This window comes from Mycothermus thermophilus (assembly GCF_041956435.1).
Source record: "Mycothermus thermophilus strain CBS 625.91 unplaced genomic scaffold VTJ04scaffold_1, whole genome shotgun sequence".
NCBI classification, from domain to species: Eukaryota; Fungi; Ascomycota; class Sordariomycetes; order Sordariales; family Chaetomiaceae; genus Mycothermus; species Mycothermus thermophilus.
In genome coordinates, this window is record NW_027191427.1 from 3,877,184 (window position 1) to 3,900,581 (window position 23,398).

Consider the following 23,398-nt stretch of genomic DNA (forward strand, 5'->3'; position numbering starts at 1 on the left):
TTGCATCGGATCGGGCAATCACCTAACTCGCTAGCCCTCGCTAGACACACAACCAGTTCGTGTGAGTGCTACTACTGTACCTGCCGACCGTCGCGGTGATCTTCAGACAAGGAGACGTGAACGATGAGGAGTGACACAGTCGCATTCCCAGGAGAGGTGGGGGTTGAGGACCGCTGGGGACCTTTTGGCACGCCTTTTCTTCTGTGTACCTTACCTACTCAGAGGTAGTATAGTAGTAACGCGGTGGTATCCTACTCACGATGCTACGTACACGCCACCAAGTAACATGGGTATGAACGCTGAATAACGGTTATGTCAGCCTCGGTGACCTGTTGCTCATCCACGCTCCAGCCTCTTCGGGAATTGTACACGGCAAACGCAAGTTTGGTGCCCCCGAGAATCAAAACAAACATGCGGTTGATTGACGAGCTGGAGGTTGAGGTACCGAGGCTCTTGTGTGCAGTCTTATGATGCGTACGGCTCTGGGTGTATGTCCTACTTACATCTCATCAAACATAGCAATCCGCCCCAAGATCTAACTTTGTTTGGAGGGACGCTCATTTGTACATACCGGTACCGTCTCCGGGTTGCGACGTCTCTCCTTCAGTGCTTCTTGGGTAGCGAATGAAGACTTGTTGGATTTGAGTAAGGGAGGTAGGTATATAAGTTAGTCCCTAAGGTCCCTTCCATCGTGACCTGCTCAAAGAGGCAATCATAACGGCGCCTGGACCTGCTGGCACGGCAGCCGAGGAGGAACTATGGTAGAAGTCCCATAGGCGCGGCAGAACCGCCTCGCTGGTTCTTCCTATTTCAGACAAAAGGTGTGTACTTGACACCTGATGTAGATATGTATGTGCGAGAGCCATGGTTCGCGCCATGCCAACCTAATTACCTACGTACCACATCATACCTGAGAGATATCGATGCTCGTTGGTCGCTTGCTGAGGCGGTGGCTTGCTCTCTCCAGTCAAATCCCATCCACATGGCATGGATTAGAGGGGGAAACCTACCGAAACACAGCCCAGGAGCGGAACGTTATGGACGAATCACACATTCTCTCGTAGGATCGAGGTGTGACAGTATGTGTGTGTGGTGTATGGAGCGGCTATTGATGGGACGATACCATCTGTCAGGCTGGGGGTGAAGAGGATGGTGTAGGGAAATGCAGAACAGAGGCCGGTTAGTAGATTCTATGAGAGGGAGCAACAGCAAGCCGAAGCACATACCTACGTAGCATTACAGCAGGCATACATCTCACGATGTCTTGTTAGAGATCAGTTCAGTCATTGTGGTCAATCTTTCCGTCAAGAAGAGGCACATACACAGGAAAACGACAGCAAACAGTGCCGAAGCAGGGCCGGATTCCGGAAACACCGTCTCCCCGAGGGCTCTCTTTCTCCTCTTCCTCCTCCTCCACATGGGTATCTCATCACTGTCCCTCAACATTCGACTGACAAGGGACCAAGTCCTCACTCATCCCCCCAAACCGAAGAACCATCGTCACACACATCTCACATACATCCTCGATTCCTCCCGGGTCGGTGACCGTTTCCATCTTGTGCCGAGGTACCTGAGATACCAAACCTCTCGTACTCCCATCGCACGAAAACACAACCATCTAACTAGTGACCACCTGAGGCAGACACCTGACGCTGGTCCAATCGCCCATGAAAGATAACGGGCGGGATGAGCACCCAAAGAGACTTACCTGGTTAATAATACCCCGACAAGGTGAGCGAGAACGTAGAGAGACACTAGTAGAAGAGAGGGAAGATGTCAGTACTTAGTCGTTCCTGAATGTACCTACCCACTACGAAGTTCAGTCCCCATAATCACGCGCGAACTTGTTGGGGTGAATAGCGATATCTAGGTGCCTACCTGGAATTTAGTCATCACCCGCGATGTCTCGCCGTCGAGGAAACGGCCCGGGAACGCGCAAACGGCTGATACGTACTCGAAGATCCCGTTGAACCGTTCAAAGGAACACATGCTCTTGAACCGGGACTTCATCTCCTGGCCAGGGTCCAACAAACACCACGCAGCCCACACGTCGGCCCCCAACGGCCTGAACTCACAGCTGCGCTCCGGTCACGTCGAAGGGCATGGTTGGCTACCTAGGTACCTGACCACATGCGCTCTCTAGAACTCCAGGACGATTGACTTGCCTATGTACACACATGGGTCCCTATCTCTCATGATCACTACGCGACACGACATCAAACCTTTTCGAGCTGTCTAAGAAGCAAAAAATCGCCAGTCCACAAACACATACACCCACACACCTCACATTGTCAGTCTCTGCCAGAAGCCTATTAACGCCAAGTGTTGTGTACTAATCCGCCACCACACCAAGTATATCATGAATGGACAAGGCTGGTGGTGTTTTTCCAAGGAAATGAAGATAGGAACCCCTGTCCTCTCTCCACTCCACCACCACGAAAAATCACATTCACACACCATCCAACGTCCCACCCTCCACCAAGCTCTGGTAAAACTCGGGCTCCAAAAACTTGGCCACCGTCACGTCCTCGCTGAGCCCCTTCCTGCGCCTCGTCTTGAGCACAAAATCGCGCGCCGTCGCCAGCGGCGCCGCCATCTGCAGTGGCCGCGTCACCTGTTCCCGGTCGAGCGGGTCGCCAGGGACAATGCTCCACCGGTCAAACACGAGGCTGACCATGGCCTGGCCGGGGGTATTGATGCGCAGGTCCGTCTCGAAGCCGAAGCTGTCGATGACGGGCATGAGCCCGTGGATGCGGTACAGCGGGGTCCCCGCGATGGGGCCGTCCGAGAGCACGTGCCCGCGCCGCCGCGAGAGGATGTTGTAGACGGTGCTGACTGACTCTTGCGGGCCCGTCATGTAGACCGAGTAGACGGGCTCCATGAGGCGCGGAGACGCCATCAGGAAGGACGAGTAGCACGCCCGCCGGGTGGTGGGGATGATCTGGCCACCGCCGCGGAAGATGGCCTCCTGCGCGAGCGAGACATCGATGAGACGGAACTTAGTGTTGCGGATGGCTGTTGGGAGGTCAAAGTCAGCCTCTGTTGTCCAATAACGCAATAGAATTGCCGATCCGGCACATGGATGGGACGGGGCCTTAACGGCCGAGAAACAGCCGTGGCGACAGCCCGAAGAGATCAAGCAAAGTGCGGGACCTGCTAGCTAGGCTTCCCCAGCACCTCGCTCAGAAGGCCACAAGATATGTGCATGACCGTGTGACTCAAAACCTCGGGGATCTCGCATCGCAGTGCATGTGTTTGCAGCAAATCGCGCAGATGCCGCAGCACACCGCTCAAATCATGGGCTCGAAGGGGGAGAAAAATAAACAAAGACTTACGCTCTTCGCACAAGGGGCCTTCACGTGTGGCCCAACTGAACCCCTGCTTGATGGATTCCTTGACCGTGTTTAACCGCTTCTTGTCAACCTGCGTTCGGGCCGTTAGCACATGCATGCACGTCAGAGGGGTGAGCGGAGCGTTTCCGAGACGAGACGCACCTCCGTGGGCAAGGTATCATCTTGCAAGATGTTGGGCCCCATCTCATCAGGGCCGAAGGCCCAAATGCTCCGCGCGGCGAGCATGTCCCACCCATACTTCTCCTCAAAGAATTTGGCCACTTTCCGGATGGGGTCACGTATCCTGACAGCGCCCGACTCGATGTCCTGGGCGATGCCATCGTCGAGCGGCTCGGCGGCCATGGTGATGGTGTTCTTTTTGTTTGGTGTGACGGCGTAGCACTTCGTGGCCGACATGTCCTGTACCGTCTCGCAGAACCGAACAACCGGGTCCGACACCCGGATCTCCATGTCGGCATAGAGGCGGCGGAGGTCGTGGAGAACGCAGTCCATGTACAGCTCGCCGGTGCCAATAATGATGTGTTCACCTGACTCCTCGACCTTGGTGGAAACAAGAGGGTAGCTCTTGTTGATTTTCCGGATGCCGTCAAGCATCTTGGGCAACTCTGACGGGTTGATGGGCTCAACGGCAACCTTGAGGACAGACTCGGTGAAGTGTGACAAGGGCTTGAAAATGTAAGCATCCTCGTTGTCTGGGAACTTCTTTTCAACGATGGTGGCTGTCTTGACAATCGAGTTATCAACACCACTGAGAAGAACCCAGTTGCCAGCCGGCACACCATCCGTCGGAATGTTGTATCGCGTTTCGGCGATGAAGACGTTCGTAATCTTGGCCAACGCCATATCTTCCTCGTCGTCCAAGGAGTAGCCTTCACCAAGCACGCGAACCTCGGCACCAGGTCTCGCAATACCGCTCATGACCCGGCCAAACGAGTTGAAGCTCTTCGCGTCGGTGGTACTAAACAGCTTGGTGATATGCACCACCAACGGCCCGTCCTGGTCGCACTTCTTCATCGACTCGGCCACCTTGGTGTCCAGGGGGCCGGTGTAGTAGCGCGACAGCTTTTGCTCCGCGGCTTCAACCGGCGAAGGGATATGTTTGCAGACCATGTCCACAAATGCAGTTGACGGACCTGTCTTCCAGTTAGTATGGGGGCCGGAACCAGGACGAAAGGAGACGAGCATATGAAGCGTACCGAAAAACTGTTCGCACGCCAACTTAAGGAGCACCTTGGCGTCTGCCTTGTACTGGGACGGCTTGAGCTGGATACCCAGCTTCCCAAGAGTACCCTTGAGGTCCTCGGGGCTCTCACTAATGGTGTGGGAGAAGAGCTTGTATATCGGCTCGAGGATGAAGTTGATGAAGGACCTCTTGGACCCTTTCTCGAGCGGTTTCCTGGTGAAGTTCCGCTTTTGCGGGTTGAAGTAGACGTCTCCCCATAACCTCCGTGCGAACTCTTCAACGTTGACGCCGCCAAAGCTGTCTGAGTACATCTTGGCGAACGATGCCAACGTGAAGCACCAACCCATGGACGTGCAAGCAAACAGGACGTTGCCCTTTTCGGGGCTTAACCTCTTCTCAGCGCCCCGTCCTGGAATGGTGTTCTCGATGACCGTGTTGACCTCCTCGATGACATGCCTCAGCTTGTAGTAGGCGTCGTTGGGGGGTAACTTGAGCTCCAGAATCAACCGATCCATCTTGTTGATGATCAAGGTTAGCGGAATGTCTTCAAGCACTGCGTGCTTGATGATCTGTTCCGTGTTGATCTGGACGCCCTCCACCACATCCACCACCAAGCACACACCATCGACCAGACGGAAGGCCGCGGCCACCTCGTCAACGAAGTCCACATGTCCCGGCGTGTCGAGGATGTTGAAGAGATGCGACTTGCCCTTGGTGCTCTGGAGAACGAGGCTCATGGGTGCAGTCTTGATCGACAGTCCCCGGTCCCGCTCGATGACATGGACATCTGTATACCGAAGCTGCTCATCCCGTTTTTTGCCTGACCGCTTCTCCAACCTATCGGCAATCGCGTGGGTCTCGAGAACCAGCATGTCAACGAAGGCGGTCTTGCCGTGGTGCAGGTGTCCCGCGAAGGCGACATTGCGGATCTGCTCGGGGAAGTTCATAAGGTCGGCCATAAAGGTGCGATCGTAGTAGACAGGCGGGAGGTCGGCCTCCTCGATGCTGAACTTCTTCTGCTCTACAGGGGCGATGATGGGCTGCGTCAATGGCTGCGCATCCTCCTCTTGCACCAACGTCTCGACCCCTTCCCCGTAGACCTGGGCGGCGGTGGGATAGTACTGTTTGTCTTCATAGAGGATGACGGTGTTCGAGGGGCCCTCTTCTGTGCGCGCGTATTGTCAGCCAAAGTCGCCAAGGGAGATGGAATTGAGTGCGCCGACATACCATCTATGTCCATGTGCTCCTCTGGGGGAGCTTCTGGAGCTGTCTCCGGGTACTCGTCGTCGACATAGTTGCCAATGTCGACGCCATGTTGGGATTCTTCTTCGGATGCCTCGACCTCCTCGCCGATGAAGTTGCCAAATTCGTCGTACAGGTCGTCATCCATGGCTGCTGTGGGGTGCGGCGATGCGTGGTTGGTCGTCAGACTTTGGGATTCAAGACGATTCCGTCGCGTCGCGTTTCGGTGATGTAAGGCGGCTCCAAAAAATTAACTGGCCCGCTGTCGCAGCAGCAACTGCCAGCATCAAACCGCCAGCAGCAGCGCCCAGCTTTCCGTAAGAGATGAAATGAACCGACGTATCGTAACGTAATGGAGGTACGATCGGTACCGATTAGTAATCAGCTCCGGCGGTCTCTGCCAGCTGTTGCCCCTTCCGGCCATCGGCGGGCAACCCCTGCAGGATGCTCGTTCTTTATTCGCCGCTGACTCAACGGCACCTGTCCCCCTTGTTCCCAACGAGGGGCATCCCAACCATTGATCTTATCGATAGCGGGCTCCCCTTGTCGACATTCACTCGAGCACCTAAAAACCCCCGCTACCCAGCCTACCTACACCGACAATCCCAACAACCTGTTCATCTCAAGCTTGTTCGAGTCTCCAGATCACAGACGTTCCTACAATGTCCGGCCTCCCTCCCGTTTACATTGTCTCGGCCGCGAGGACGCCGATTGGCAGCTTCCTCGGCCAGCTCTCCGGCCTCACCGCGACGCAGTTGGGCTCCCACGCCATCAAGGGTGAGTAAAGGGGGGAAGGAGTAAAAGGGGAGAAGGATTCGGGCAATTCCCACGGCTGTTGGATCCTAAGATCGCCAAACAAGACCACACGCTAACATTCTGGCTTCTTTTACAGCTGCTGTTGAGCGTGTGCCCCAGATCAAGCCCGAGGATGTCGAGGAGGTCTTCTTTGGCAATGTCCTTTCCGCGAAGTAGGCAACCCCCGCGTCTCCCTCAGCTGCCAGACGACAGTGTCCTGACCATATCCTTCCAATAGCCTTGGACAGGCTCCCGCCCGGCAATGCGCCCTCGGCGCCGGTCTCTCCGAGAAGGTGGTTTGCACCACCGTCAACAAGGTGTGCGCGTCGGGCCTGAAGGCCATTATCCTCGGCGCCCAGACCATCATGACGGGCAATGCTTCCATCGTCGTGGCTGGCGGTACCGAGAGCATGTCCAACACTCCGCACTACCTCCCGAACCTCCGCACCGGCGTCAAGTACGGCGAATCTACCCTGATCGACGGCGTGCAGAAGGACGGTCTCCGGGACGCCTACGGCAAGCAGGAGCTCATGGGCATGCAGGGCGAGCTCTGCGCCCAGGAGTATGGCTTCACGCGCGAGGCCCAGGATGAATATGCCATCGGCACCTACAAGCGGGCGCAGGCTGCTACCGAGGCCGGCCTCTTCACCGAGATCGCCCCCATTGAGGTTCCCGGCGGCCGCGGCAAGCCACCCGTCACCATTGACCGCGACGAGGAGGTCAAGAACCTGAACGAGGCCAAGCTGAAGACCATCCGTCCCGCGTTCATCCCCAACGGTGGCACTATCACTGCCCCCAACGCCGCCCCCATCAATGACGGTGCCGCCGCCGTCGTGCTCGTCTCGGAGGCCAAGCTCAAGGAGCTCGGCATCAAGCCCCTCGCCAAGATCCTCGGCTGGGGCGATGCCGCCCGCGACCCCTCGCACTTCACCGTCGCCCCGGCGCTGGCCATCCCCAAGGCCATCCAGCACGCCGGCCTGACCCCGGACCAAGTCGACTACTACGAGATCAACGAGGCCTTCTCGGTGGTGGCCCTGGCCAACATCAAGATCCTTGGCCTCGACCCCGAGAAGGTGAACGTGTTTGGCGGCTCCGTGGCCATCGGCCACCCGCTCGGCGCCTCGGGTGCCCGCATTGTCACAACCCTGACCTCGGTGCTGCGCGAGAAGAAGGGCAAGATTGGTGTGGCTGGCATTTGCAACGGCGGTGGTGGCGCTTCGGCTCTGGTGATTGAGAACTTGCAGTGAGTTGCGTCCACGCGTCGTTGCGTATGAAGCGAAGTTTGTCATGGCGGGATGTTTCTGGGGTTCATGGCGTTATTCGTCCAAAGAGAGGAACGGTTCTGATACAAGCGAACATCATGCATAGATCAGTGGCGATTCCGGACCGGACCAAATCAAGTCTATAAACTAGATAAGCCAGACATGTCATACGGCATATAGTTAGGGAGAACCATTCGAGGTCTCCCGGACACCTACAATCACTAATATAAGGGGTTGTTTGTGGTGGGACGTCTTCATTCCCGCTTTGTTTTCAGTGTGGGTATGATGTCTGCTTCTCCCTAGATCCGGGTTGTAATTATTGGACTTAGTTGCCAGGCCTCCACGCCTTCACGCACCCATCCTCCCCTGCCGTAAACACCACCTGCTGTTCGTCGTAGAAACAGAAGCTCCGGACGAGCTCTGAGCCATGCGCCCCGGGCAGCCCAACCACCGTGTCCCTATCCAAACCCCATCCACCAGGCCCATTGGCCAAGTGTATCAGCTGGAACATTTGCTGACTAGTCGGACGGTTAGAACCTATCCACACTGAACTCAAGAGGAAAAGACGCCAAACTTACTCCTGTGCTCCCACGCCCACGACGGCCCCATTCCCATCCACCTTGGCCACCACACCGGCAATATACTGGCACCCGAGCACCGGGCGCACGTCGCCGAGGTCGAGCATCGGCGCGCCCGAGCCGGTGCCCTCGGCTGCGTCATAAAGGGCGAACTTTTCGTCATGCGACGCCGCGTACAGTAGCATCGTTGAGGGGGAGGAATCGCCGCTGCCCCCGCTGCTGCTCAGGAACCCGGCCTTGTGCACCGAGCCGTGGTTGAAGGTGGCCTGCACCGCCTCGTCCTCGTCGGCGATGCGCGTGTCGGTCACGTTGACGAGCCCGTCGGTCGAGCCGGAGAGGAGCAGGTGAGGGGCAGACGGGTGGAAGGCGAGCTCGGTGACGTCGTCGGAGTGGACTTCGTGGTATTGGGATTTCGGGGTTTGGGGAGAGCGGAGGTCCCTGGGGTGTTGTTGTCGTTATCCGTCAGCCGAGGTTCGTCGATCATATACATAAACATGTCTGGGGAGTTGGAGAGAGAGGGGTGGCGCACCAGATGAGGATGGATGCTTGGTGGTTTGCCAGTTCGGTGCCGGCGACGAGAGCGTTGGACTCCTCAGAGCAAGAGAGAGAGAGCAGACCGGGTTGGTTCCCTGGCACCATGTCAGTATTGTGGTCCATCAGATCCAGGCAAGAGGATGTTTTCACCAACCCTCTATTTGCAGCGCCCGAGCACTGGCTGGGTCGGCACGTAGATCCCACACCGAGACTGTGCCATTTTCTCCCGAAGTGCAGATGACAGAGTTGAGGCCGGAGTAAACGTTTGCCGCCTTTATATTCCCATGGTCCGTCGTAATCTTTCGAATCGGTCCCTGGCTCAGACGGAAAGGATCAAACAGGCTCAAGGTCTGATCCGAGGCCGTGGCCGCAAGGCCCGTGGCTACCGGGAGGATATCGAGAACATACGTGTCCTCGCCGGGATATTTGAACCCGTCTGAGGGGACAAGGGGGTACATTTGAAGTGTGCCCAGTCAGGTTATAAAAGACCAACTGGTTCGGAAACTTGGAGAAGTCTGAGATATCAGAAATATGGTGAGTGGACAGATGCGAGCGTGTAAGTGATTTGAACCCTGCTTGGCCTGAGATGTTGACTTTGTGTAAGTGAGCGCCTGGTCAGTGAACCTTGAGCAGAAAATATCTCGCCAGGATGAGGAAAATATGGATACTTTTATAAACGAAAGAAATAAAATTCCAAACTCCCCGATGTTCACACGTTCTTATGACTTCTGAGACCTCCCGTGATTTGTTTACTTCAAAAACTTGACACAGTCGGCAGCATGGACTTCTGAAAGATTTTGGTGACTTTCCCAAAGGAGAATTGGGCACAGACGGCACCAGCTGTCCGGTGTGGCACAACGGCCCGGCATGGACGGACCATGTGCCGTTTGATTCGTACCGTACCGCCAACCTGAAATTACGGTATTGCAGCACCCCTGTCAGAACAGCAGCGTCATGCCGCCGTGGGGAGCTTCCAGAAAGCACACTCCGGCTTCTGGACAGCTTGACGAATTGGCCGACAAGACTTCCACGAGCTCGAACTCCTCCAACCTGACACCCACAACTCCTCGACACTCAGCTAGTCCCATAGTCATGGAATGAAGCATTTGGGTTGCGATTTTACAATTTCCAACAGACCACCATGAAGGGGCTTGTCTGGGTGACCCGTAAGTTGCAAACGCCAACAAATCGCCTGGAGCTGCACATCGCCAACCTGACCCATCCCACGCTAACATGACTTCTCCTTGCAGTGCTCTTGCAGGCCATCACCCTCACCCACGCCAACACGCACGCGGAGCAACATGTCCTCGGCGGCGATGCGACCAAGGAAACCACCGGTGATGCATTCCGTGCTGAGGTCACCGCCCAGACCGGGGGACCCGTCGCCCGCGAGCCAGGTACATACATACCAATCTTGGAGACTTTGTATGGGGGATGCGATGCTGACGGACACCAGGAGCCGACCTTGTCGATGCCGCGCTCGTTGAGCTTCGCAAGTTGCACCAACCGCTCCAGCACCGATCACGAAAGCAGCAAGGAGTCATGAGCACCATCCTTCACTTTGCTCTTCAGGCACTCCCGACGTTGCGCTTGTCGGCACCCACCGCAGAATCATCATCCAAGACGGCGCTCAACCCGAAGTTACTACACGCAACCCAGCTCCTCCAAGAGTCGGCTCGCCAGAACAACTCGGACGCACTCTATATCCTCGCCGAGATGAACTTCTACGGCAACTTCACCCATCCGCGAAATTTCTCGGCGGCCTTTGACCACTACCACCAGCTCGCCTTGCTCAACGGAAACAGCTCAGCTATGTACATGCTTGGGTTGATGTACTCGACGGGGATTGGAGGTGCAGTGGAGCGGGATCAGGCTCGCGCCCTTCTGTATTACACATTCGCTGCCAACAAAGGCCACACAAGGGCTGAGATGGCAGTGGGATACCGGCACTACTTTGGCATCGGGACCCCCAAGAATTGCGATTTGGCCGTCAAGTACTACAAACGGGTGGCTGATAAGGCCATTGCCTGGTACCGTTCCGGCCCACCTGGCGGCAGGAGCTGGATCTCACAAGCATACCGCATCGCCGACGAGTCTGGGGGTGCTTACGGCGAGGGCGCCAGTGTTGCCAGCGCCGGCGAGAATGCCAACAAGGCTAGTGTTACCTCCGACGCCCACGCATCTATCGAGGACGTCATTGAATATCTGGACCTCATGTCTCAAAAAGGCGACTTCAAGGCGTCGTTTAACTTGGGCCGCATCTACTATGAGGGTCAGCGGGGCCTCGACAAGAACTTTGTACTCTCCCGCAAGTACTTCTTGGATATTGCACAGAAGTACTGGAAGAAGAACCGGCCGGTCGAGAACCCGAAGGCCGGCCTTGACAAGATGGCAGGCAAAGCGGCCGGGTATATCGGTCGCATGTACCTCCGCGGAGAAGGCGTTGAGCAGAACTTTGATCGGGCCAGGTTCTGGTTCGAACGCGGTGCGGCGCTCAAAGATGCCCAGTCGCAACATAACCTAGGCTTGATGGCCCTCCACGGATACGGCGTCAAGCCGGATCCCGCTCAAGCCATCGAATGGTTCCGGACGGCCGCCCTTCAGGACTATGCCCCAGCGCAGGTGCAACTCGGCTACCTCTACCTTGACCACGGCACCAACGAAGACGTCGCCACTGGGAACCACTACTTTGAGCTTGCCGCGCGATGGGTCAATATGGAAGCTTACTACCACCTCGCCGAAGCCAACAACATCGGAGTGACTAACGAGCGCTCCTGCCCTGGGGCCTTCAGCTATTACAAGCACGTCGCCGAGCGGGTTGAACCGCTGGTCTCGTCGTGGACAGACGCCAACTTGGCGTACGAGAGTGGCGACACAGAGCTCGCGCTGCTCATCTACTTGGGCCTGGCAGAACAGGGCTACGAGAAGGCCCAGAACAACGTCGCCTACCTTTTGGATCCCGACAAGTCTCGCCTGCCTCTCGGCAAGTTCTTCTCCCAGAAACCAAAGTCGCCTCTTCTCGATAACCCAACCCTCGCGCTTATTTCGTGGACTCGCTCGTCCCGCCAACACAACATTGATGCTCTGGTCAAGATGGGCGACTACTACTTCTACGGGATCGGCACGGAAGCTGATATCGACAAGGCGGTGCAGTGCTACTCGGGCGCGGCCGATTTCCACCAAAGCGCGCAGGCGCTGTACAACCTTGGGTGGATGCACGAGCACGGCATCGGCTTGAACCAGGACTATCATCTCGCCAAGCGCTACTACGATGCCGCACTCGCTACCAACGAGGAAGCGTACCTGCCTGTGTCGTTGAGCCTGTTGAAGTTGCGGGCAAAGAGCTGGTGGAACACCGTGACGAATGGGAGGATCAACTCGATCCAGGACGAGCCAAGTAAGTCGTTTTGAGCAGAGAAACTGTGAATGTTCGAGTACCATGCTAACGTTTTTTGTCCACGTAGCACCCAAGAAGGAGTGGTCGCTCAGCGACTGGATCAACCATTTCATCCAGGACGATGGTGGCGCGTATTACGACGACGGCTACGACGACATTTACGAAGATGATCCCATGCCGGGCGGCGACCCACTCGACTTTGACGACGGCGTCATGGAGAGTGTGGCCATCCTCGGTCTGGCGGCGGCTCTTGTGTTTTTGATCATGTACCGACAGCAGCGTCAGCAGGCGGCGAGACGGCAGGAAGAAGAGGAGGAGGCAGCGAGGAGGCAGCAGCAGCAACGGCACCAGGCGGCCGGGCAAAACGCTGCAGTGGGGTTGAATCAGCAGCAGCAGGGGAGAGGGGGTTTCCCACAGCCTGGAGAAGTTGATTTCATGCAATGGGGAGTCGGGGGAGTAGGGCATTGAGAAAAAAGGGGATGTTTGCATGGTCCATAACACAAAAGAGTATCTTGCAGCATGATGCAGCGGGCGTCTTTGGTTGGAAAACACTGTATTTTAACGTTTTAGAGTCTGCAGCGGTTGGGTACGTAATGAGTGTATGAAGCAGTATATTCCACGTAGAAGGTTCATGGTTGGGATTTCACGTCAGCCTCGTCGTCTTTTGATGGCCGGGAGTTCGGGGCTCAAACATCCCCAGCAAATGCTTGGCCAAGCTTTCCACACCCCGTGCAAGGCATTCTTCCTCTTTTGGCAGCAACTCTCCAACCTCACACTCGACCTTCATCAAACAACCACGCTCTCTGAAAACCGACCGTCTTTTTGAAAGAAGAACAATGTGACACCCATTCAAAATGCGCCATAATCCGAGGCCAACAAAATGTCATTCCAAACTCCCGGTGGTCCCGCCGCCAAACGGCGTCGAATTGAAGCTGCCAATCTCACGCTCCGGAAGCCCTTCAGATCGCCGCTGATAAATCGGCAACCGACAACGGAGTCCAGCTCACAGACTTTGCAACAAAATCATCATCACCAACAAGCCGGAACGGGTCGGGCGGCGCCTTCTGGCACAAGGGCCATTCGGGCACCTAGCACACCAGCCTCGATCGGCCGGACCAACGCAGAATCAACGCCAGAGGCTCTCTCGGCAGGAGGCGAAGAGACATCCCCCCCCTTCTCCAGGACAGAAGTCGATGGAGGATCCCTAACCCATAAACCGTCACAATCAAGGCTCGTCAAGTCGTCATCGTCATCATCACTAAAATCGGCACCGGGCCTCACAAAGGGCAGTCTCAATAAACCTGCCTGCACCAGCACCAGCACCAGCACCGGCACCGGCACCGGCGCCACCGACCACGACCCTACCAACCTGCCCAACCTCATCCACCAAATCCAAGCCTCCCAAAAACGCCTCCAGACCCAGCTCCGCGCCGCCCAGCAGCGTCTCGAGCTCGTCAGGCAGGCGCGTCGCATTGAAGAGGCATCGAAACCTGCCGCAGATGGCGATGGCGATGGTGGAGCCGAGGCCGACGCGGGTCTGAGGGAGCGGATCGCCCGCTGGAAAGCGGCGAGCAGGCTGGCGGCCGAGGAGTTGTTTGAGTTGGTGAAGGAACGGGTGGACGGGATGGGGGGAGCGAAGGCATGGAGGGAGAGTCAGAGGAGGCAGGCTAGGGGTGGGTTTTGGGGGGACGAGGATGAGGTGGGGAAGAAAGGGGGTTTTGATGATGAGGGTGGTGAGAGGGACGGTGATAATGGGGAGGAGAGTGTGAGGGAGGATGGTGGGGATGAGAATGAGGCTGAGGAGGAAGAGGGTGAAGAGGAGTCGGTGAGTTTTCTATCCTGCTGCTGCTGCTGCTGTGTTGAGGTGGATGCTGTGAGTGCTAACTTGGGTTGGTTGTTTACAGGAGTTTACGATACTTATGATGCTCAGGAGCCTCAACATTGACCCGGATGTACTGGGCTATGATGCGGTGGAGGGGAGATGGCTGGATTGAAGTGCTGGTTGCTGTACATATGTTGAGTGCAAGCTACCTCTAAAGGTGTGTTCATGCTTATTATCCCTATGGGAGCTGTACAGTTGGAAGCATGGGTCGTCATGAGGGGCTCACAGATGCGAGTCTCGATGTCTCAACGTTCTATGGCTCGGGATGAGGTCCCTCTATGTTCCTCACAAGCTCGGTTGATTGGAAGAGTTTGGGAACAAACAAGAGGTTATGGTTAACAGAGCGAGAGCCGCGTGATGTACACTTTAAGAAGATGGCCACTTTCATACGTCTCTTGGTGAGGCTCATTCTCACAATCACATGGAGTGGTGAACTAGCTCTCAACTCAATTGGGACTGGTGTGAGCGACGCCCTGGATGCCAAGACCTGGGGCCGGGAGTTGTGGAACCAAGCTCAATTTGTCGCGCCTGCTTCCCGCATGGTGGGGTTCGAGTCGGGACCGGGTGGCCAATGGCGGACCGGCAATTTGTCAATGTGGATGGTTAACCTCGGGCAATGAACCGCCACAAGTGCCTTCCATTCCGAGGCCTTTTCCCGACTTGCACCTCACAACCAGCAAACCGTCGTCGACGACAATCGTTGACAATCGTCTCCCGGGACGGAGCAGCAGCGTGCAATTCCACCAAGCGAAAACATCGACCATTGTCCTCCGTCCGTGTCTTCGCCCGCCTCCCTGACAACACACCATGGCGTCCCTCCGCTCGTCCGCCCCCCGCCTCGTCGCAGGCGCCGTGTCCCGGCCGACCCTCCGCCCCGCGACCACCATGGCTGCCGTCCGCGGCATGGCCACCGTCTCCGACTCGGCTGAGAAGCCTCGTCTCAAGACCTTCCAGATCTACCGCTGGAACCCGGACACCCCGACCGAGAAGCCCCGCCTGCAGAGCTACACGCTCGACCTCAACAAGACCGGCCCCATGGTCCTCGACGCCCTGATCCGCATCAAGAACGAGCAAGATCCCACCCTCACTTTCAGGAGGTCCTGCCGTGAGGGCATTTGCGGGAGCTGCGCCATGAACATCAATGGCACCAACACCCTGGCCTGCCTTTGTATGTGGTGGTCACATCCGTGGGAATATGTCCGTAAATTTGGGTCCAGAAGATTCTGACAGCCCCTCCCCCGTCTTCTAGGCCGCATCCCTAAGGACGACAATGCCGACATGAAGATCTACCCTCTCCCGCATACCTACGTGATCAAGGACCTCGTCCCTGATCTCACCCACTTCTACAAGCAGTACAAGTCGATCAAGCCGTACCTCCAGCGCGACACCCCTGCCCCGGATGTGAGTTCGCCCCATACTGCGTCATTGGCCACCCTACCAGACATACGTGTGTGCTAACCGCCACCTCGAAAACAGGGCAAGGAGTACAGGCAGAGCCGGGAGGACCGCAAGAAGCTTGATGGCCTATACGAGTGCATTCTCTGCGCCTGCTGCTCGACCTCGTGCCCCTCGTACTGGTGGAATTCGGAAGAGTACTTGGGCCCTGCCATTCTGCTCCAGTCGTACCGGTGGCTGGTGGATTCCCGTGACGAGAAGACCGAAGAGCGCAAGGCTGCCCTCAACAACTCGATGAGCCTGTACCGCTGCCACACCATCCTTAACTGCACCCGGACGTGCCCCAAGGGTCTGAACCCGGGCCTGGCAATTGCGGAGATCAAGAAGGCCATGGCTTTCTAAAGGGGATTATGAGAAGAGGAGGAGAATTGGGGGAATGTATCTTTGGGAGGAGGAGGTGGAGAGAATTGATCTAGGAGCGAGCGGGCGCTGCTCACTTGCAGAAGGGAAAGGATGAGTTGAGATGATGAGGGATTATATGGGCATGGAAAACAAAATAGCCAAAGGCGTAAGTCCTAAACAAAGGCTTGGGAATGTGTAAACTTACCTGGTCTCCAGCATGGTCGGAGTTTGCTGTCAGAGTGCAACAATGGATGGTTGGTTTTTGTTTTGTTGATACGGTTCTTCCATAGAGCCTGGGAGGATATTGTCAAGATCAACCCCGGACCGAACAAGTCTGATGGGCATTTTTGAAGTGTTTCGTCTTCACTCGTCGCTCTGAAAGCTCTCTGATGTGGAATGACAGCGGCCGACTGACATTGGAACAATAACAAGCAAAGAGTGACTAGCTAACTGTACATCAGACATGTTGAAGACACACAAGAACAAACTTTTCCACCTCTTCTGCTACCACTCGCCGCCACATTCGGATTCGTTACATGAAATCCCTCCCTCGCCCTCCGTCCATCTCGCCGAGGCATCAACGGCCTACTCGTTCTCTGTCCAGCTCCTCGAGCGGTCGTCGTCCCACTCGTCTTCGCTCTCCCAACTAGTAGCCGAGGTGTCCTAGTCCCACCGAATCGACTCGTACACGACGGAGACAGGAACATAGTCCGTCGTCGAGAACGCCGTGGCTAGCACCACTGTTAGCTTCTTTTTTCTTCTTGTTCATACGACCACACCAGCTCCAGGAAAAGTTGAGAAGAGGGGGAGAAACTCACTTTCTTTGAACGTCACTCTCCACCCCGAAGTGCCATCATAGCTCGGGAACGCCACCCACCGTCCCTTAGCATTGGCAAACAGCACCTCCGCCCCTTCCTCCACCAGCTGGAACGAATCCCAATCGATAGTCACGCCCTCCGGCACGGGCGCCGACGCCGGATCGCCGTAGAAGGCGGCCAGGTCCAGCACCCCGTGCCTTCCCGCCACGAGGACCGCCCCGCCGTCGATGGTGTGCAATGCGGTCAGCCCCGGGTCCTCCGAAGCGACGGGGTAGACGATGATGCCCGACTGCGCCTGGGTGCCGGGGACCACGCCGAGCGCGAGGCCAGCCGTGGCGTTCTTGGCGCCGCCGCCGGGCGCGGGGATGGGGCCGAGGTAGAGGCCGTCAAGGGCTGGGTGGTTGCTGTGGGGTTGGGGGTTGTTGGGTTAGTTGCCTAACCTAGGATAGAGAGGCGGCCGGGTTTGTTTTGCTGGACAAAAAGAGGGGGGCGATGCTTACGTGGAGATCTTGAGGGTGTAGAGGTCAAAATCGACGTCCCGGCGGACCGGGGTTGCCAGGGCGGCGGAAGCGAGGAGGGATGTGAGGAGGGATTGGAGTTTCATGGTGGACGTGGGTGGGATTGCGAGTGGGAAAGCTTTGAAGAAGTGGAAAAGTTGCTCTGAGAGTGTGTGCCCCAGACTGCTAAGCTAGTAGTGATGATGGTGATGAAGCCTGGACGGAGCGTGAGGTGATGATCTTGATGTATTTTTTATCCGTCGTTCTTGAGGAAGGATAATGCCTCTTTTATGGTTTTCTCCTTTCTCCCAGATTGCCTCATCACGTCTTGTTTCGTTGTCATCAGCGTCTACGTTTACATCCAAGCCTCGTCCAATCTTCAACACCGTCGACGTTGCGTCTCTCATGATCCTTTCGCCCTTCCAGAGTCACTCCCCCCACACCTCCATCATGTTCTGCTCGAGTTCCCCGTGCTTTGGGTATCACGGGTATCACAGTCTCCACGCATATAGGTTTGTTGGTGCACCTTCCCGTGGTATCGTGTAAGACCTCGGCCGCAGGTCTACTCTGGGTACGGGCGTTGGTAGAAAGAAGGAGATTTTTTTCCCCTCGGGTTGGTAGGTATTGGTCGGACGGCAGTGCCGTGGGCAGCTCCACGCGGGTGTCGCAATGCAGGCAAATTGTGCAGATTGTGCAACTTGGTTGTGCAGGCGGTTTTGCGTGGATGGTGTGTGGATGGATTCTGCCGGTGACTGAATATTAACGGCTGCAACTGGGATGCACTCCATATTATTCTATATAACCAGATATTCGGCCCCGCGTATTTTTAGCATACCTCCTCCTTTCCGTCCCCTCCAGTCACCCGGTTCAGTTCCCGGGAGGTGATGACGAAGACCAACAACAGGAAAGAAACGGAAGAAATTGCGAAGATGAATGCCACGTACTGAGACACAACCGAGAGAGGCCTTGAAGAGATAATAGCTTATTTACAATTGCTGCCCGAGCTTAAGTATGTGACTACCGTAGAATGTAGTCGGCTCGATGCGACGTTGCTGCGTATCTGCCGGGCTGGGATTGGACGGGTGATAGGAGGGACAACGGTGAGAAGGTGACCTAGATCCTCAGGAGATCCATCCCTTCTTCATTCCTCAGATCTGTTACTTCCTTCCGGCCAGTTACACGAACCTGAGATGCCGATTCCGCTGACGCAGGGACGCTTCGGTGCGCCTTCCTCTTGTGACGCGGACCTCAGTGATCCTCCGGATGGAAGGTACCGCCGGACGGATTCTAGAAAAGAAAATTCGGATCCAAAATCTGAGACTGAGGGAAGGAAGGAAGGAAAGAACAGCGGTTCATGATGTGATGTTGTACAGAAGCATGACCTGCACATTCTGCACATTCACTTCCATTCCTGCATCTTTGGATATTCCCTCTACTCTCTCACCCGCTCTCTTCTCACCGGGAACCTGGAAATCTTGTCGCCTCCATCCTGATTGCCTCACCACCATGACCACCAACATCTGCCAATGTTCTGGCCAACACGCTACCAGCACTATATAGTGTTTCCATTGATAGCTCCATCCGTCCCCCCCTCCTATCTGCATCCAAGACGGCCGGAGACGCGAGCAATCAAGAATCTGTCAAGCCCAACAAACCGGGCACGCTGTCTCCCTGGCTTGTCACCGAGCCATGACGTCTCTGTTGCTCGGCGAGGGCGGCGAGACCGTCGAGGTCACCCGGTGACGTGCAGAGAGCAATATCTAACATGTCGTCTTTCAGGCCTTCATGGTGTGAAACCTCTCCAGGTGACCGAGCCCGGAACTTCCCACGGGGCTTGGCTTCCCGTCCATGTCGCCGTCGTCACTCCTCCTGCCCTATGGCCTCATCGGCGCCTCTCGCCACAGGCAGCCGACGAACGGACTTTTCCGATGGAACCGTTCGACCCGCCCAGCCAACGTCGTAACGGTCTATATGCAACGGCCGGCTACTCTATCTCCAGGATCTGTCCATCCACTGATCGGTGTCACGACCACAGTACCCCACCAACCGTCGAGCCGGTCCCAAGAGCGAGGAGACTATAGCCTGTTGTTTCAAGTAACCCTACCTTAAATCCACCTCGTGCATCTGCAGATGCTTGTCTGCGGAGTCACGCTTCCTCGTTTCCTCTTTCTGTCGGCCCTCGTCTCGACGACCCGCCTTGGCCTCCATGTGGCGTCGTTGACAAGCCGGATGTTAAGTGCCTCTCCCCGGAACTGGACTCGAGTGGCTTGCATAGGCGGCCTGAGGAGAGCGTTGTCATGGGCTTTTCGATGGCGATAAGCACCGGGATATGACCGGGTTCATAGTCTTTGTCGGAGAGTAGTATGCCAGTCACGCAACTAAACATGACGCTTGCATTCCGTCCTCGCAAACATGTGCTCCTTGGCCAGACGTTGAGCCGCCCCCCAAGCCCGTCTATATCTCAGAGGTCCCCGCCAGGTCCTCGAGCCATCGTCATGATGCTCTCTTGGTCCTATTGCTGATCTCCTCACCTTCCTATCTGGGAACTGATCCGGCATCGAGCTTGTGTTGACATTCTTAGCACAAGTCCAACCTGGCATCATGCATTACGCAGCAGCTATCCTCCTGCTCGGAGGACTAGTCGCCGCGGCACCCGTTGCCAGTAACGGCCAGCCTGACTGCCAGAGGCGTATCATCTGCATCGACGGTGTCAACTCTTGCGGTATCAAGTACGGCGGGTATGGATTCCCCGTTGCCCCCTAAACAGACACCGAATGTCGAACGTTGTTGCTGAATCTCTATGACAGATGCTACAATGAGTGTGACCCTGCAGCCAAACCTGTTGCGCCTCCGTGCCCCGAACCTACACCAATCCTGACGGTCCCTGGAGGAGTTCCCACCCCTCCCAAGGACCAACCCACAACTAGTACCAAAAGACAGACTCTCACGGTCCCGGTGGTCCCGGTCCCTCCTGACAAGTCATCCACCACCACCAAGAGGCAGACCCTCACGGTCCCCGTCGTGCCTGTTCCACCTGAGAAGTCGTCCACATCCACATCCAGCACCAGGAGGCAGACTCTTACGGTTCCCAACTGGCCTCCTCGGCCGACCAACTGGCCGCCGCGGCCAACCACTCAACGGACTATCAGGATCCCCACCTTCACCTTCACTAGGCCTACTGCCACGCTCACTGTTGGTCCGAGGCCCACGTCCAGGACATCCACAACAAGATTACCTACTCTCACGGTTCCAAGACCCACGTTTCCTACTTCTCGGATTACTGCCACGCTCACTGTGAACCCGACCCGTACGATCCCCACGTTGACCAGACGCCCCAGTATCACACTCATCGTCCCCAAGCGGGATGAACAGCCCGAGGTTGAGAAAAGGCAGACCCTTACGGTTCCTGGAAATGGCGGTCCAATTCCCTGGCCTACGGCAATCCTCACCAAGGGGCCCAGACCGCCTGTCATCACTGTCCCAGGTCCCAAGCTCAACAACGAAGAGCAAAAGAGGCAACTGACGGTTCCCGGAGGTGGAGGTGGCCCTATTCTTACCAAGTTGCCCACGACGGTTAGGATCACCACTACCTCGACCAGGAAGCCCACCACCTCACTGAAGCCAACGAGCACAACCAAGAAACCTACCACAACCAGGAGGCCCACCCCAACAACCACCAGGAAGCCAATTACGACCACACCCCCAAGGCCTACCATCACCACGATCAAGAAGACCACCACCACGACCAGCAGGCAGCCTCCCTTGACTGTTCCCATTATCCCACGGGGAGAGAATGAGGAGGAAAAGAGGCAACTCACGGTTCCCGTTCCTGGTGGCGGTGTTCCTCCGATCCCGACCAACATCTTCACCTTGTTCCCCCGGCCTCCGTCTCTCACCGTCCCGGTCCCTCGAGGCGAGAACGAACAAGAGAAGAGGGACGAAGAGAAGCGGCAGATCTTGACGGTTCCTATCCCCGGTGGCGGGGCTCCTCCGATCCCGACAAACATTCTCACCCTGTTCCCTCCCAGGCCACCCGTCATTACTGTTCCAGGTTCTAAGCCGGTTCCCAGGGAAGAAAGCGAGCAGGCAGAGAAGAGGGAAGAGCAAGAGCATCAAGAGGAGAAGAGGCAGATCCTGACTGTCCCCATTCCTGGTGGCGGCGGCGCTCCGATCCCAACCAACATTCTGACCTTGTTCCCCCCCAAGCCACCCGTCCTCACCGTGCCGGGTCCCAGGGGTGACCGGGCTCCCAGGGGTGAAAATGAGCAAGAGAAGAGAGATGAGGAGAAGAGGCAGATCCTGACGGTCCCAATTCCGGGTGGCGGCCGCCCTCCGATTCCGACCAACATTCTGACCTTGTTCCCTCCCAGGCCGCCTGTCATCACCGTTCCGGGCCCCAGGCCTACTGCTACCCTTAAAGTTCCTCGGGATGACAACGAGCAGCAGGAGGAGAAGAGGCAACTGACAGTTCCCATTCCCGGTGGTGGAAACGTGCCGATTCCCACGAACATCCTGACTCTCTTCCCTCCCAACCCGCCTGTCCTCACTGTCCCAGTGCCCAGGGGTGAGAACGAGCAAGAGGAAAAGAGGCAGCTGACGGTTCCGATTCCTGGTGGCGGCAACGTGCCAATCCCAACTAACATCTTGACTTTGTTCCCGCCAGGAGCGCCTATTCTCACTGTTCCAGTCCCCAGGGCAGAAGATGGGAAGGAAGAGAAGAGGCAACTGACGGTTCCGATCCCTGGTGGCGGCAACGTGCCGATCCCAACTAACATCTTGACTTTGTTCCCGCCAGGAGCGCCTATTCTCACTGTTCCAGTCCCCAGGGGAGAGGAAGGCAAGGAGAAGAGGCAGATTCTGACGGTTCCTGGTGGTCCTGTCATTACGGTTCCCGGAGGTGGCCCCATCATCATCACGGTGCCCACCGCGATCCTGACCGTGCCCGGAAATCCTGTTCCTACCAGCACTACGCTGAGGCTTACGACTACCACCAGCAAGAAAACCACCAGCACGACGCCGAAGCCTACTACGACCGTGAAACCTGTCACAACCATAATCAAGACAGTGACTACCACGACGACCAAGAAGGCCACTACCACGACCACCACAACCAAGAAAACCACCACTACCACAACGAAGAGGACAACCACAACCACAACGACGACCAAGAAAACCACTTCCACCATCACGAAGAAGCCGACTCCAATCCCGACCCTAACCCAGCAGCCCATCCTGACTTTGATCATCCCGAAGCGGGAGGTCGAAGTCGAGAAGCGGGATGCCCCAGTCGAGGCTGAGGAAGTCATCGCCGAAACCAAGCGCCCGATTCCTCCCAGACCGCCCAGGCCGACGAGGACGAGAAAGGTGCCGCCGGTTCCCACCACCACTGAGCCAGTCACCACTGCCGAGCTGCCGCCCACCACCACGACTGCTCCCGCCCCGAGCTCGGTGACGACCAAGTGCAACTCGACGGTGACGGTATGTTGGGATGCGGTGAATGCTTGCGGAGTGTGGTATGGAGGGTATGTAGTACTTTCTCATGTTTCTTTTCTTTTGGGATCAACCTTTTGGCTGACATGATGAACCTTCGCGACAGATGCTTCCCCGACTGCCGGCCCTGGCCCGCCATTCAGGAGCCGCCGTGCCCGTCCCCGCCCACTTCCAAGTCCACCCTCGCTACTGTCCGTTATTCCACGCCCAAGATTGCCCCGACCCCGACGTTGCCCCCTCCTATTGATTGAACTTTTTGAAAACGCCATTTTCTTTTTTTGTCTTCGTTGAAGCGGAGTGAGACGTGTGAGGCTGCGATGTGAGGGTGAGTGAGAAGGTGGAAGGAATGTAAAGAGAGAGTGAGAATGGGTCTCTCTTGGGAGGGAAAGTTTGATACCTCGGGAGGTAGGTGGGAGACAAGGTAAGCTGTGGGGAGGAATGAATTGGTTCCAGGTTTCCTTGGTTGGATACCGTGACCAAGATTGGATGGAGGGTTCTGGATTGGATCAGGACATTAACTTGGAGGAATTTTGGTATATTCTTTTTTTCGATTGTTCTTTACTCTCTTTG

At 56.5% G+C, this 23,398-nt stretch overlaps 10 protein-coding genes across 10 annotated transcripts; 5 read left to right on the forward strand and 5 right to left on the reverse strand.

The window, feature by feature from the left end:
• Nucleotides 1-2,449: 2,449 nt before the first annotated feature.
• VTJ04DRAFT_1435 (uncharacterized protein) lies at nucleotides 2,450-5,926 on the reverse strand (the record flags this gene model as incomplete). The annotated part of the gene is made up of 5 exons (XM_069359122.1): nucleotides 2,450-3,015; nucleotides 3,336-3,423; nucleotides 3,495-4,486; nucleotides 4,550-5,701; nucleotides 5,764-5,926. 5 exons carry the CDS (start codon nucleotides 5,924-5,926, stop codon nucleotides 2,450-2,452), a joined length of 2,961 nt encoding a protein of 986 aa, XP_069224043.1.
• Nucleotides 5,927-6,440: 514 nt separating this feature from the next.
• Nucleotides 6,441-7,820, forward strand: VTJ04DRAFT_1436 (uncharacterized protein; the record flags this gene model as incomplete). The annotated part of the gene is made up of 3 exons (XM_069359123.1): nucleotides 6,441-6,555; nucleotides 6,671-6,746; nucleotides 6,812-7,820. 3 exons carry the CDS (start codon nucleotides 6,441-6,443, stop codon nucleotides 7,818-7,820), a joined length of 1,200 nt encoding a protein of 399 aa, XP_069224044.1.
• A 340-nt stretch (nucleotides 7,821-8,160) lies between these two features.
• Nucleotides 8,161-9,405, reverse strand: VTJ04DRAFT_1437 (uncharacterized protein; the record flags this gene model as incomplete). Its single annotated transcript, XM_069359124.1, has 4 exons — nucleotides 8,161-8,353; nucleotides 8,414-8,851; nucleotides 8,943-9,042; nucleotides 9,102-9,405. 4 exons carry the CDS (start codon nucleotides 9,403-9,405, stop codon nucleotides 8,161-8,163), a joined length of 1,035 nt encoding a protein of 344 aa, XP_069224045.1.
• A 683-nt stretch (nucleotides 9,406-10,088) lies between these two features.
• VTJ04DRAFT_1438 (uncharacterized protein) lies at nucleotides 10,089-12,812 on the forward strand (the record flags this gene model as incomplete). Its single annotated transcript, XM_069359125.1, has 4 exons — nucleotides 10,089-10,113; nucleotides 10,198-10,344; nucleotides 10,404-12,344; nucleotides 12,412-12,812. 4 exons carry the CDS (start codon nucleotides 10,089-10,091, stop codon nucleotides 12,810-12,812), a joined length of 2,514 nt encoding a protein of 837 aa, XP_069224046.1.
• A 412-nt stretch (nucleotides 12,813-13,224) lies between these two features.
• VTJ04DRAFT_1439 (uncharacterized protein) lies at nucleotides 13,225-14,338 on the forward strand (the record flags this gene model as incomplete). Its single annotated transcript, XM_069359126.1, has 2 exons — nucleotides 13,225-14,169; nucleotides 14,249-14,338. 2 exons carry the CDS (start codon nucleotides 13,225-13,227, stop codon nucleotides 14,336-14,338), a joined length of 1,035 nt encoding a protein of 344 aa, XP_069224047.1.
• Nucleotides 14,339-15,033: 695 nt separating this feature from the next.
• Nucleotides 15,034-16,023, forward strand: VTJ04DRAFT_1440 (uncharacterized protein; the record flags this gene model as incomplete). The annotated part of the gene is made up of 3 exons (XM_069359128.1): nucleotides 15,034-15,394; nucleotides 15,476-15,627; nucleotides 15,703-16,023. The coding sequence occupies 3 exons, from the start codon at nucleotides 15,034-15,036 to the stop codon at nucleotides 16,021-16,023; spliced, it is 834 nt and encodes a 277-aa protein (XP_069224048.1).
• A 6-nt stretch (nucleotides 16,024-16,029) lies between these two features.
• VTJ04DRAFT_1441 (uncharacterized protein) lies at nucleotides 16,030-16,488 on the reverse strand (the record flags this gene model as incomplete). The annotated part of the gene is made up of 3 exons (XM_069359129.1): nucleotides 16,030-16,063; nucleotides 16,119-16,316; nucleotides 16,439-16,488. 3 exons carry the CDS (start codon nucleotides 16,486-16,488, stop codon nucleotides 16,030-16,032), a joined length of 282 nt encoding a protein of 93 aa, XP_069224049.1.
• A 198-nt stretch (nucleotides 16,489-16,686) lies between these two features.
• VTJ04DRAFT_1442 (uncharacterized protein) lies at nucleotides 16,687-17,445 on the reverse strand (the record flags this gene model as incomplete). The annotated part of the gene is made up of 3 exons (XM_069359130.1): nucleotides 16,687-16,754; nucleotides 16,842-17,245; nucleotides 17,342-17,445. 3 exons carry the CDS (start codon nucleotides 17,443-17,445, stop codon nucleotides 16,687-16,689), a joined length of 576 nt encoding a protein of 191 aa, XP_069224050.1.
• Nucleotides 17,446-18,967: 1,522 nt separating this feature from the next.
• Nucleotides 18,968-19,546, reverse strand: VTJ04DRAFT_1443 (uncharacterized protein; the record flags this gene model as incomplete). The annotated part of the gene is made up of 3 exons (XM_069359131.1): nucleotides 18,968-19,176; nucleotides 19,256-19,305; nucleotides 19,443-19,546. 3 exons carry the CDS (start codon nucleotides 19,544-19,546, stop codon nucleotides 18,968-18,970), a joined length of 363 nt encoding a protein of 120 aa, XP_069224051.1.
• A 393-nt stretch (nucleotides 19,547-19,939) lies between these two features.
• On the forward strand, nucleotides 19,940-23,079 carry VTJ04DRAFT_1444 (uncharacterized protein; the record flags this gene model as incomplete). The annotated part of the gene is made up of 3 exons (XM_069359132.1): nucleotides 19,940-20,076; nucleotides 20,146-22,860; nucleotides 22,935-23,079. The coding sequence occupies 3 exons, from the start codon at nucleotides 19,940-19,942 to the stop codon at nucleotides 23,077-23,079; spliced, it is 2,997 nt and encodes a 998-aa protein (XP_069224052.1).
• Between the last annotated feature and the right edge of the window lie 319 nt (nucleotides 23,080-23,398).